The sequence below is a fragment of the Anabas testudineus genome, chromosome 18, assembly GCF_900324465.2.
Source record: "Anabas testudineus chromosome 18, fAnaTes1.2, whole genome shotgun sequence".
NCBI lineage: Eukaryota > Metazoa > Chordata > Actinopteri > Anabantiformes > Anabantidae > Anabas > Anabas testudineus.
In genome coordinates this window covers 17,933,071-17,944,894 of record NC_046627.1, presented here as the reverse complement: position 1 = coordinate 17,944,894, position 11,824 = coordinate 17,933,071, and the positions used below count along the sequence as shown (strand labels likewise).

At 42.2% G+C, this 11,824-nt stretch overlaps 3 protein-coding genes across 3 annotated transcripts; all 3 read right to left on the bottom strand.

Annotated features, from left to right (window-relative positions):
• Positions 1–2: 2 nt before the first annotated feature.
• On the bottom strand, positions 3–2,199 carry LOC117152989 (transmembrane protein 272-like). The gene is made up of 5 exons (XM_033326505.1): positions 1,109–2,199; positions 793–869; positions 664–714; positions 342–497; positions 3–234 (listed from the first exon to the last, which is right to left on the bottom strand). The coding sequence occupies exons 2-5, from the start codon at positions 845–847 to the stop codon at positions 29–31; spliced, it is 468 nt and encodes a 155-aa protein (XP_033182396.1). The 5' UTR covers positions 848–869; positions 1,109–2,199; the 3' UTR covers positions 3–28.
• A 521-nt stretch (positions 2,200–2,720) lies between these two features.
• On the bottom strand, positions 2,721–5,664 carry LOC113157762. Its single transcript, XM_026353387.1, has 5 exons — positions 5,269–5,664; positions 4,362–4,446; positions 4,194–4,244; positions 3,899–4,111; positions 2,721–3,350 (listed from the first exon to the last, which is right to left on the bottom strand). Exons 1-5 carry the CDS (start codon positions 5,662–5,664, stop codon positions 3,142–3,144), a joined length of 954 nt encoding a protein of 317 aa, XP_026209172.1. The 3' UTR covers positions 2,721–3,141.
• A 2,717-nt stretch (positions 5,665–8,381) lies between these two features.
• On the bottom strand, positions 8,382–11,542 carry LOC113157439 (transmembrane protein 272-like). Its single transcript, XM_026352912.1, has 6 exons — positions 11,459–11,542; positions 11,075–11,230; positions 10,164–10,248; positions 10,002–10,052; positions 9,734–9,919; positions 8,382–9,161 (listed from the first exon to the last, which is right to left on the bottom strand). The coding sequence occupies exons 2-6, from the start codon at positions 11,222–11,224 to the stop codon at positions 8,959–8,961; spliced, it is 675 nt and encodes a 224-aa protein (XP_026208697.1). The 5' UTR covers positions 11,225–11,230; positions 11,459–11,542; the 3' UTR covers positions 8,382–8,958.
• Between the last annotated feature and the right edge of the window lie 282 nt (positions 11,543–11,824).

The window sequence follows — 11,824 nt, the reverse complement described above, 5'->3', positions numbered from 1 at the left end:
ACAATATGAGCAATTCGATCCAAATTATTTATGTTTGCAATTTCGTTTGTTCCTCATCATAAGGCTCTTGTTTCTTACAGCAGCAAAAGGAAACAAGGATCACACCAAACAGGACATAGGTAAAGTTGGTGGTCCAGAAGGCGAACAGGTAGAGCGTCTTGTTGCAGTACAGAACCCTACTAGTTATCTTCTCGTCATAGTTGGGTTCATAGATGGAGTAGATCGCCACATTACCTAGTGGAGAAGAATAAAAGTATTGTTAAGTTCAGTACTAAATGTTCCTTTAGGGTTATTTGGGACTACATCTGAAAAAAAAGATCTAGGTGGCTTTCGGTGCTTACCGACAAGGAACCAGATAAAGTAGAAGCTGATACTCAGGATTTGACCAGCTTCACTGCACTTGTTCCAGAAGAAGGGCAGCATGGGAAAACATATAAATCCAATAAGATAGGTGGGGATGAAAGGCTGCCTCGGACAGTCATTCTCAAAGGTGATTCCTGTGCGTATGAGGACAAAGATAAAGAAAAATTATTTTACATGCTGTATTGTTACTGATTAGATTTCACAATTCTGGTTGTCTGGTGTGTTTTTGGCACAGAAAATAAATCCATAAGAATACAACCTGAACACATCTACTTGAAGGCAACTACATTTGCCACTTACCAACAATCACCTGAGCAGCGATTATGAAGAAGAAAATCACCACAGTGAATGCTGAGGGAAGACACAAGTGACACCGTAAGCTGTAGTTGTCTTCAGCTCAATATAACTATGATTTTGCTTCTCACTTACCTATAATTAGTGTTGGAAGTACATTAGTGAGTCTGGGTCTCTGGATCTCTGGCATTGTTAGCAATCATAAACCTTCACTACATATACACACAGAAACAGACAGCTGTTGATATTATTTGTTGGGTACATTAAACTAAAGCTGAGTCACCTGCCAGGGAAACAACTTACTTAAGGTGATCCTCACAACACACAGACATCTGAGCATTTCTTAATCTACTGATTGATCGATGTTAGTATCAGAGATAGTACCAATAATAACAATAAAGTGCAGTAATGAAGAAAAACTCTTTAAAAGCTCCTGCAGGTGTTACAGTACCTCTCAGATATTTGGCCTCCTCTTCTGCTCACAGTGAATGAAAGAGGCTTTTGCACAGGACCGTGTGGTTTATTGTACTCCTGCGTGTGAATTAACTTCTTGTTTTGAGGTCTTTCTGAAGGAAATGAGGAATAGAGACGTCCAGATTTCTGGATTTATCTGTGATTGTAACACTACAGCTTGTGATTTAGCTTTTTAATTGTCTCATGTTTGTTTATAAACTGCTTAAGCGCCTCCATCTCTAGACGTTTTTAACTATTGAGCAGTGACAACTAGTGGTTCCAGCTAAGCTAAGCTAAGCTAAGCTAAGCAGCTGGGGGCTGTGCTCTGTTTGTCATAAAAAAGAAATGCAGAGACAGTAGTGGTTTGTTGATCTATGACCTCTGCTTCTGTTTTGCAACAACAACATATTTCTAAAATATCGTACCAGGCTTTGCCTTCGATGACTCACTGAGAAAAAAAAAAAAAGCCAAAGCAGCTTTCACTTCATGTACCAGCAGCACTTTCAGTTTTGACTCAACATTGTAGTTTCAGAGCTGGTAATAAAAATGTACATTCAACATTTTGTTATCTTTATTTACTCTGGGTAGTTTCTCTGACCTGCTGGCTACAGAGCAGCTCCACTGGAGAAGGTGGGTTTAAAGGTCTTGCTTGAGGAAACCACAGTAGGTCTAATAAGAAAGGGGCAAGTGTTCACTTTCCACCACTGCTCCAGTAAAGATGAATTCTCCATAATTAGGTGTACACAGAGTAAGATGAGTTATTTTACCGGTTGTAGATCAATTCAGATTCTCCTATCTTTCAACTATAAATGGGATTTTCTCTGTCATGTGATATAACAGCTGGTTGGTCTTTACAGTTCTCCTTTTAACTTCCCACGACTCATGTTTGCTTGTTTTTCCGTCATGGCTTCATTAAACCATCAAGAAATCAGCAAAAGCAAACAAAACATCAGCGAGACAAAAACGACAAGAAGGTAGGTGTCATCAGCAGACAGGTAACACAAACGGGAGCTGGGCTGCTGCACAAACATCGCAAAGAGTGAGAGGAGATAAGAGATTGGTGCATATACTGGGTGACTAATGAGAGAATGAGGGGGTGCATGTGGGGATCAGGTGGTAAATAACAGCATCTACAAATATGAGCTGGTTGGAGGTTTGTGAAGTGAACAACTAATCAAAATAAAAGATTCACATTCTCAATCAGCCGGTGCAGATAAAATGTAGGAAGCATGGTTGTCACTCGACATCAATGCTGCTCTGTATCTAATGATCGTGAACATTAATTCAACGCAGGCTTATTATTCTCCAAAACAGGAATTAATGCATTTTTATGAGGTAGACTTTTCAGGCCTATAAATCAGGCCGATAACTAGTCTGGTAACTAAAACGCAAACCTGTGTGTCACAAAGTTGAATGTGTAGAGGCATTAGGAGGACATCTAGTGGCTTGAACATGTGAATGACAGATGAATGAACTCCTGCACTGCTACGGTTTGTCAGGAGTCGAGCTCCACGTGTTCAGACTTATACATAACATGCAGTGACAGTGAGCTTTGTAGATAAATGAAAGTTTCAGCTTCTTTGTTTGTAGAAGTAAACCACTGCACCATATGTCATAAAGTATTTTTATACAGAATAATGATGAAAAAGAAATTGTTATAAACGCAAATCACAGGAAATTTATCAATTTACTTTTCAAGCATTCAGGTATAACTACCAAGCAGTCCAAGACATGTTATTATTGCATCTTCTATTCTGTACAAAGTCCTGGCCCAACATGTAAACACTATATCTCATATATTGTTAGGAAAAGCGGTGAGAAAACACTCGCAGACATTCTTTATAATCAGCGTTAGAAATCTCCACAGTCCTTTACTTCTACCTGCTGGGCCTACTGCAACACAAGAGAGTATGAACAGTGAATATCACTCATTGTTTGAAGTACAAAAGAAAAGTGCTGTTCATGCAGTGACAGCTGACAGCCTCAGCAGAAAACTTGTGTGCATCCCGCCTCCTTTTTTTGTCGGAGTAACTACACGTCATCATCGGGCTCGGCTCGGCCAAACAGGCAGAGGCAGAACAGGCCGCAGCAACCGCATAGCAAAGAGAGACCCAAGAGGATGTAGACAAGGGTGGTGATCCAGAAGGCAAACAGGTAGAGCGTCTTGTTGCAGTAGGGGTCCACATTTGTGGTGTTCTTGTTGTAGTTGGGCTCGTAAATAGAGTAGATCCACACGCTACCTAGAAGAGAAGAACCGCATTAAAGACACATTTACAAATTTGCTGCATAAACAGCTGCATTAAGAAAATGTTTCTACACATAATGACAGAGCTCCTGCAGCCACAGACACAGAAGTTTGCTATGTGTAAAAAGCTACTTTAAAGATGGAGGAAGCTCTTAATTGTTTTTTGGATGGCATGTGCCTTTTGTTTTTACGGTATCTCCTCTGGTAAAGTGGTCAGAGAGGAATTATTATTGCTTTTCAATTAAGCAAAGCTACAGAGGTTTTAACACACCGCCAACTGGATCCTGTTTTTATTTATCTATCATGGACAAAGCTGATGTGTTAATTCTACAACTGGTACATCTTAATGGACCAAGGGAGGCAAATTGGAGCCTTGAGAATCTCCACATGGGAGGGTGTTACATCAGAGATAATGTCTGCTTTAGGGAAATGATAACAAGGTGGAGGCAGAAAGTAGCTCTACCTCAGCTGATTCCTCTGTATTCAAGGGGACATTGTGGTGGATTATTATATTAAAAAAGATAAAGCCAGTCGACAACTCACCAGCGATGAACCAGCAGGAAAGGAAAAGGGAAGTCAATGAATTCCAGATAATGCAGATTCTGCTGAGGGGGCTGGAGTTAGTGGAGTCATTGTTGGTCTCCTGAGTGCAGGGGAGGCAGGAGAGCACCGACAACACAAAGCCAACCACCCCCGCCACTATCAGAAAGATGGGGATTAAGTATTGCCGTGGACAGTCGTGGAGATACACCGATCCTGTGGGACGAAGGGGTGACGGCGGGATGTTAGTCAGACTGAGGAAGCAACTTATTCAAGTGTCGAAATAGTTTAGACTCACCAATCGCAACCTGAGCAATGGGGAGGGCGCAGCCAAGCAACTTTGATAAAACTGAAAGAAAGAAAATGTGTTTAACTGGAAGCACAGACACCCGCAGCTTCTCCTTTGTACGTAACCTGAACAAAGTATGACACAAATACACATGACTATCGGACTGTGGGGCCTCACCTACTGTCGGGGTGGATGGTTGAGTGCTGCGGACACGTCGAATAAGACTAGTGTTTGACATGATGTCAGTAACGATAAGTGCAACCTGCAGAGGCACATGTATAGAGTGTTATACAATGTACAGAGAGAACAGTGATAGATAAAATCATCAGCCACTATACAATTTGAATATACTCCAACAAGGTTTTAAAACCAGCACCTCGAAATAACAATCAAAGACATGAAGCTACAATTGTGTTTAATAAGTTGGAAACATAGAAAGTTCTCAAAGGTTTAAGACTGATGGATATGTGCACATGGCTGCTCATTACAGTAATTTAATCCTGGCTGTTAATGCTGTCACATTTTATCCCTGAATTCAAACTTCATGCTATTTTAACTATGAGAGTCCAAACCAATAGAGAAGTTCCTTTATGATTTGTTCACAAGAGGTTTGACCACATTCCCAGCGAAGCCAGTTTAACAGCAGCAGCAGCAGCAGAGAAGAGACCTGCAGCATCACACGACCAAGAGGAACATAATAAGAGAAGTTGTGGAAAACTAAAACACGGACTGGTTTAGTTCCATTTTAGTTCTTCAAAGTCAGCGACATTTTTGATCTATTGCTGACTCTGTGATGAATAACGAATGGATAAATAACCTTTCCCCTCTAAGAGTAAAGCAAATAAGGTTTGTTTCACTTTAACAAATACTGAGTCACAAAATAGATGTTGACCAGAACAAACCCCGGCCTCGCTTTGTATTTCTCAAGTTTGCTAAAGCTCCACCGACACAAACTCCTCTTCAGCCGTCTGAGAAAGGGTTTCTATCTAAACACAGACGCACCGAGCATCCGCGCACTCGTGTGCGCAAATTTGTGCCAGAGCGCGAATTCGCCGTGCGTAAAGTTTAACCCTCCGACACTTACCTTTATGTAAATCCGAGCTACCTCGCCTGTATCTCGACTCAGAGTCGCTGACAGCTGCGCCTCTACTGGTACCGAGCCTCCACCTCCCGGGAGGCGTTCACGCTGAGGCAGGATTGTAAAAGCTGAAACATCTACATCTGAGAAAGAAAATGTGGGTGGCTTTCGGTGCTTACCGACAAGGAACCAGATAAAGCTGATACTCAGGATTTGACCAGTTTCACTGCACTTGTTCCAGAAGAAGGGCAGCATGGGAAAACACATAAATCCAATAAGATAGGTGGGGATGAAAGGCTGCCTCGGACAGTCATTCTCAAAGGTGATTCCTGTCGGCTGAGTCACCTGCCAGGGAAACAACTCACTGAAGGTGATCCACACAACACACAGACATCTGGGCATTGCTTACTCTATTGATTGATCGATGTTAGTATCAGAGATAGTACCAATAATAACAATAAAGTGCAGTAATGAAGAAAAACTCTTTAAAAGCTCCTGCAGGTGTTACAGTACCTCTCAGATATTTGGCCTCCTCTCCTGCTCACAGTGAATGAAAGAGGCTTTTGCACAGGACCGTGTGGTTTATTGTACTCCTGCGTGTGTGTTAGATAGATAGATAGATAGATAGATAGATAGATAGATAGATAGATAGATAGATACTTTATTGATCCCCAAGGGGAAATTTTGGTGTCGCAGCAGGCTTTACACACAAAAACATTTGAACATTGAGTAACATAATCTACACAACAATACACAATACAAGAATAACACACACTATAGACAGTAATAACAACAAAACACACTGTAGACCTAGAATGTAAAGTGACTTAGTTACACATTGTTGAACCATCAGCGTGGACACTGACTCTCTGTCAGTGTATCATTGTACAGGCTGATGGCTGTTGGCACAAATGACTTCCTGAACCTTTCCTTGTCACAGCGGAGCTGGAGAAGCCTCTGACTAAAACTGCTCCGCTGTTTGACAAGCAGGCTGTGGGGAGGATGTGAGCTGTTCTCCATGATGCTCAGCAGTTTGTGCAGCATCCTCCTCTTCACCACCTGCTCTAAAGGTTCCAGAGGAGCCCCCAGCACTGAGCCAGCTTTCCTGATCAGTTTATTCAGTTTCTTAGTGTCGCTGGCTCTGATGCTGCTGCCCCAGCAGACGACAGCAAAGAATATTGCACTGGCTACAACAGACTGGTAAAAGATCTGCAGCATCTTGTTGCACACATTAAAGGACCTGAGCTTCCTCAGGAAGTAGAGTCTACTCTGTCCCTTCCTGTATACAGCCTCTGTGTTGATCTTCCAGTCCAGTCTGTTGTCCAGGTGAACTCCCAGGTACTTGTACCTCTCCACCACCTCCAGGTGTGAGAGAGCTCGCTGGAGCAGGTAGACAATAGCATCATCTACTCCAACCCAGAGGCGAACTGCAGTGGGTCTAGTGATGTCTCGACGTGAGGTCTCAAATGAGTCAGAACCAGTCTCTCCAGGACCTTTAACTTCTTGTTTTGAGGTCTTTCTGCAGGAAATGAGGAATAGAGACATCCAGATTTCTGCATTTATCTGTGATTGTAACACTTCAGCTTGTGATTTAGCTTTTTAATTGTCTCATTTTTATGCAGGAAATGTGAATAATAACGTTAATGCTATAAACTGCTTAAGCGCCTCCATCTCTAGATGTTTTTAACTATTGAGCAGTGACAACTAGTGGTTCCAGCTAAGCTAAGCTAAGCTAAGCTAAGCAGCTGGGGGCTGTGCTCTGTTTGTCATAAAAAAGAAAAGCAGAGACAGTAGTGGTTTGTTGATCTATGACCTCTGCTCCTGTTTTGCCCCAAACAACATATTTCTAAAATATCGTACCAGGCTTTGCCTTCGATGACTCACTGAGAAAAAAAACAAAAGCCCCTAGCAGCTTTCACTTCATGTACCAGCAGCACTTTCAGTTTTGACTCAACATTGTAGTTTCAGAGCCGGTAATAAAAATGTACATTCAACATTTTGTTATCTTTATTTACTCTAGGTAGTGTCTCTGACCTGCTGGCTACAGAGCAGCTCCACTGGAGAAGGTGGGTTTAAAGGTCTTGCTTGAGGAAACCACAGTAGGTCTAATAAGAAAGGGGCAAGTGTTCACTTTCCACCACTGCTCCAGTAAAGATGAATTCTCCATAATTAGGTGTACACAGAGTAAGATGAGTTATTTTTTACCGGTTGTAGATCAATTCAGATTCTCCTATCTTTCAACTATAAATGGGATTTTCTCTGTCATGTGATATAACAGCTGGTTGGTCTTCACAGTTCCCCTTTTAACTTCCCACGACTCATGTTTGCTTGTTTTTTTCTTCTTAAGTAAATTCTTAGTCATGGCTTCATTAAACCATCAAGAAATCAGCAAAAGCAAACAAAACATCAGAGAGACAAAAACAACAAGAAGGTAGGTGTCATCAGCAGACAGGTAAGACAAACGGGAGCTGGGCTGCTGCACAAACATCGCAAAGAGTGAGAGGAGATAAGAGATTGGTGCATATACTGGGTGACTAATGAGAGAATGAGGGGCAGGTGTACAGGTGCATGTGGGGATCAGGTGGTAAATAACAGCATCTACAAATATGAGCTGGTTGGAGGTTTGTGAAGTGAACAACTAATCAAAATAAAAGATTCACATTCTCAATCAGCCGGTGCAGATCAAATGTAGGAAGCATGGTTGTCGCTCGACATCAATGCTGCTCTGTATCTAATGATCGTGAACATTAATTCAACGCAGGCTTATTATTCTCCAAAACAGGAATTAATGCATTTTTATGAGGATGATTTTTCAGGCCTATAAATCAGGCCGATAACTAGTCTGGTAACTAAAACGCAAACCTGTGTGTCACAAAGTTGAATGTGTAGAGGCATTAGGAGGACATCTAGTGGCTTGAACATGTGAATGACAGATGAATGAACTCCTGCACTGCTACGGTTTGTCAGGAGTCGAGCTCCACGTGTTCAGACTTATACATAACATGCAGTGACAGTGAGCTTTGTAGATAAATGAAAGTTTCAGCTTCTTTGTTTGTAGACGTTAACCACGGCACCATATGTCATAAACATTTTTATACAGAATAATGATGAAAAAGAAATTGTTATAAACGCACATCTCAGGAAATTTACTTTTCAAGCATCCAGGTATAACTACCAAGCAGTCCAAGACATGTTATTATTGCATCTTCTATTCTGTACAAAGCCCCAGCCCAACATGTAAACACTATATCTCATATATTGTTAGGAAAAGCAGTTGAGCGGTGAGAAAACACTTGCAGACATTCTTTATAATCAGCGTTAGAAATCTCCACAGTCCTTTACTTACACCTGCAGGGACTGAGGAAGATGCTACTAGAGGCGTTTAAATGAAACATATTCAGCTTGTGTTGTTGAGTATGAACTATTACCTGGACATTTCACCTATGACAAGTTTATTTAACTCTATGCTTCTATTTTCTTTTAATATTATGAGTTTGAAGTTAAATGACAAAAAAAAAGTGCTCTCCGTCTTCTCTTTCCATGCTCTCATGTTTGAAAGAGAAAGGTGCTGCACGTATAAATAGTGCATATTACTCATTGGTTGAAGTACAAAAGAAAAGTGCTGCTCATGCAGTGACAGCTGACAGCCTCAGCAGAAAACTTGTGTGCATCCTATCTCCTTTTCTGTGGGAGTAGCTACACGTCATCATCGGGCTCGGCTCGGCCACACAGGTAGAAGCAGTACAGGCAGCCGCATAGAAAAGAGACACCCAAGAGGATGTAGACAAGCGTGGTGCTCCAGAAGGCAAACAGGTAGAGCGTCTTGTTGCAGTAGGAGTCCACATTTGTGGTGTTCTTGTTGTAGTTGGGCTCATAAATAGAGTAGATCCACACGTTACCTAGAAAAAGAAGGATAAGGAAAGGAAAGGAAAGAAGGACACATTAAAGACACATTTACAAATTTGCTGCATAAACAGCTGCATTAAGGAAACGTTTCTACACATAGTGACAGAGCTCCTGCAGCCACAGACACAGAAGTTTGCTATGTGTAAAAAGCTACTTTAAAGATGGAGGAAGCTCTTAATTGTTTTTTGGATGGCATGTGCCTTTTGTTTTTATGGTATCTCCTCTGGTAAAGTGGTCAGAGAGGAATTATTATTGCTTTTCAATTAAGCAAAGCTACAGAGGTTTTAACACACCGCCAACTGGATTATGTTTTTATTTATCTATCGTGGACAAAGCTGATGTGTTAATTCTACAACTGGTGAATCTTAATGGACCAAGGGAGGCAAATTGGAGCCTTGAGAATCTCCACATGGGAGGGTGTTACATCAGAGATAATGTCTGCTTTAGGGAAATGATAACAAGGTGGAGGCAGAGAGTAGCTCTACCTCAGCTGATTCCTCTGTATTCAAGGGGACATTGTGGTGGATTATTATATTAAAAAAGAAAAAGCCAGTCGACAACTCACCAGCGATGAACCAGCCCAAGAGGAAGAAGGAAGTCAATGAATTCCAGATAATGCAGATTCTGCTGGAGTTGGTGGAGTCATCCTGAGTGCAGGGGAGCATCGACAACACAAAGCCAAACACCCCCCCCACTATCAGATAGATGGGGATTAAGTATTGCCGTGGACAGTCGTGGAGATACACCGATCCTGTGGGACGAAGCGTTGACAGCGGGATGTTAGTCAGGCTGAGGAAGCAACTTATTCAAGTGTCTAAATAGTTTAGACTCACCAATCGCAACCTGAGCAATGGGGAGGGCGCAGCCAAGCAACTTTGACAAAACTGAAAGAAAGAAAATGTGTTTAAGCACAGACACCCGCAGCTTCTCCTTCGTACGTAATCTGAACAAAGTATGACACAAATACACATGACTATCGGACTGTGGGGCCTCACCTTGTGCCGGGGTGGATAGTTGAGTGCTGCAGATACGTTGAATAAGACTAGTGTTTGACATGATGTCAGGAACGATGAGTGCAACCTTCAGAGGCACATGTATAGAGTGTTATACAATGTACAGAGAGAACAGTGATAGATAAAATCATCAGCCACTATACAATTTGAATATACTCCAACAAGGTTTTAAAACCAGCACCTCGAAATAACAATCAAAGACATGAAGCTACAATTGTGTTTAATAAGTTGGAAACATAGAAAGTTCTCAAAGGTTTAAGACTGATGGATATGTGCACATGGCTGCTCATTACAGTAATTTAATCCTGGCTGTTAATGCTGTCACACTTTATCCCTGAATTCAAACTTCATGCTATTTTAACTACGAGAGTCCAAACCAATAGAGAAGTTCCTTCATGATTTGTTCACAAGAGGTTTGACCACATTTCCAGCGAAGCCAGTTTAACAGCAGCAACGACAAGAAGAGACCTGCAGCATCACACGATCAAGAGGAAAACAAGAAGAGAAGTTGTGGAAAACTAAAACACGGACTGGTTTAGTCCCATTTTTAATTATTTCGTCACATAGTCAGCGACATTTTTGATCTATTGCTGACTCTGTGGTGAATAACGAAATGGATAAATAACCTTTCCCCTCTAAGAGTAAAGCAAATAAGGTTTGTTTCACTTTAACAAATACTGAGTCACAAAATAGATGTTGACCAGAACAAACCCCGGCCTCGCTTTGTATTTCTGAAGTTTGCTAAAGCTCCACCGACACAAACTCCTCTTCAGCCGTCTGAGAAAGGGTTTCTATCTAAACACAGACGCACCGAGCGTCCGCGCACTCGTGTGCGCAAATTTGTGCCAAAGCGCGAATTCGCCGTGCGTAAAGTTTAACCCTCCGACACTTACCTTTATGTAAATCCGAGCTACCTCGCCTGTCTCTCGACTCAGACTCTCATACAGTTGCGCCTCGACTGGTACCGAGCCTCCACCTCCCGGGAGCGCCCACGCAGGGAGGGAGGTGTTCACGCTGAGGCAGGATTGTAAAGGCTCAAACATCTACATCTGAAAAAAAAAAAAAAAAAAAAAATCTGGGTGGCTTTTGGTGCTATCCGACAAGGAACCAGATAAAGTAGAAGCTTAGACTCAGGATTTGACCGGTTTTACTGCACTTGTTCCAGAAGAAGGGCAGCATGGGAAAACATATTGTGACGAGCCTCAGAGTGAACATCTTTTATTTTTATAATAATTGAACAGACAGTGTCAGCAGGTCTTATTGCAGTTTTCACTCACCCCGGAATCACTGAATCTCGCGCCTCTTTATCCCGGGTCCCCTCATCCCCCTCCCCCCGGAAGTACACCTAACGTCACTCAACTATGTACACAACAATATAAAAGCACCAATCAAAAGAACCACATAACACATAACAGCAACAACTGGAACAGCAGCATCAAACACCACAAGAACAATGTGCCCCACCTCTGGTTCGCTACACAGCCCCCCGCTAAAAGGTTTAAGTGTCCCCACTAACCTCAGTCCATGCAACAAAGTCCCTTAAATGATCAGGCCGGCGCCGTTGACGCGCCGGGCTCTCCTGCTCCCCACCTCCAGTGTCTGAAAATGTCCCAAGTCCTGTAGTGTCTCTGTCACTGTCACCG

Excerpts from the sequence above, each read along its gene's own strand:
- LOC117152989 (XM_033326505.1), bottom strand. The coding sequence starts at position 847 with ATGCCAGAGATCCAGAGACCCAGACTCACTAATGTACTTCCAACACTA. Across the intron at positions 715-792 it reads ACTTCCAACACTAATTATAG|CATTCACTGTGGTGATTTTC; the intron begins GTAAGTGAGAAG and ends GTCTTCCCTCAG. Across the intron at positions 235-341 it reads CTTTATCTGGTTCCTTGTCG|GTAATGTGGCGATCTACTCC; the intron begins GTAAGCACCGAA and ends CTTCTCCACTAG.
- LOC113157762 (XM_026353387.1), bottom strand. The coding sequence starts at position 5,664 with ATGCCCAGATGTCTGTGTGTTGTGTGGATCACCTTCAGTGAGTTGTTT. Across the intron at positions 4,245-4,361 it reads ACCATCCACCCCGACAGTAG|TTTTATCAAAGTTGCTTGGC; the intron begins GTGAGGCCCCAC and ends TCTTTCTTTCAG. Across the intron at positions 4,112-4,193 it reads CATTGCTCAGGTTGCGATTG|GATCGGTGTATCTCCACGAC; the intron begins GTGAGTCTAAAC and ends TTCGTCCCACAG.
- LOC113157439 (XM_026352912.1), bottom strand. The coding sequence starts at position 11,224 with ATGTTTGAGCCTTTACAATCCTGCCTCAGCGTGAACACCTCCCTCCCT. Across the intron at positions 10,249-11,074 it reads TAGCTCGGATTTACATAAAG|GTTGCACTCATCGTTCCTGA; the intron begins GTAAGTGTCGGA and ends GTGCCTCTGAAG. Across the intron at positions 9,920-10,001 it reads CATTGCTCAGGTTGCGATTG|GATCGGTGTATCTCCACGAC; the intron begins GTGAGTCTAAAC and ends TTCGTCCCACAG.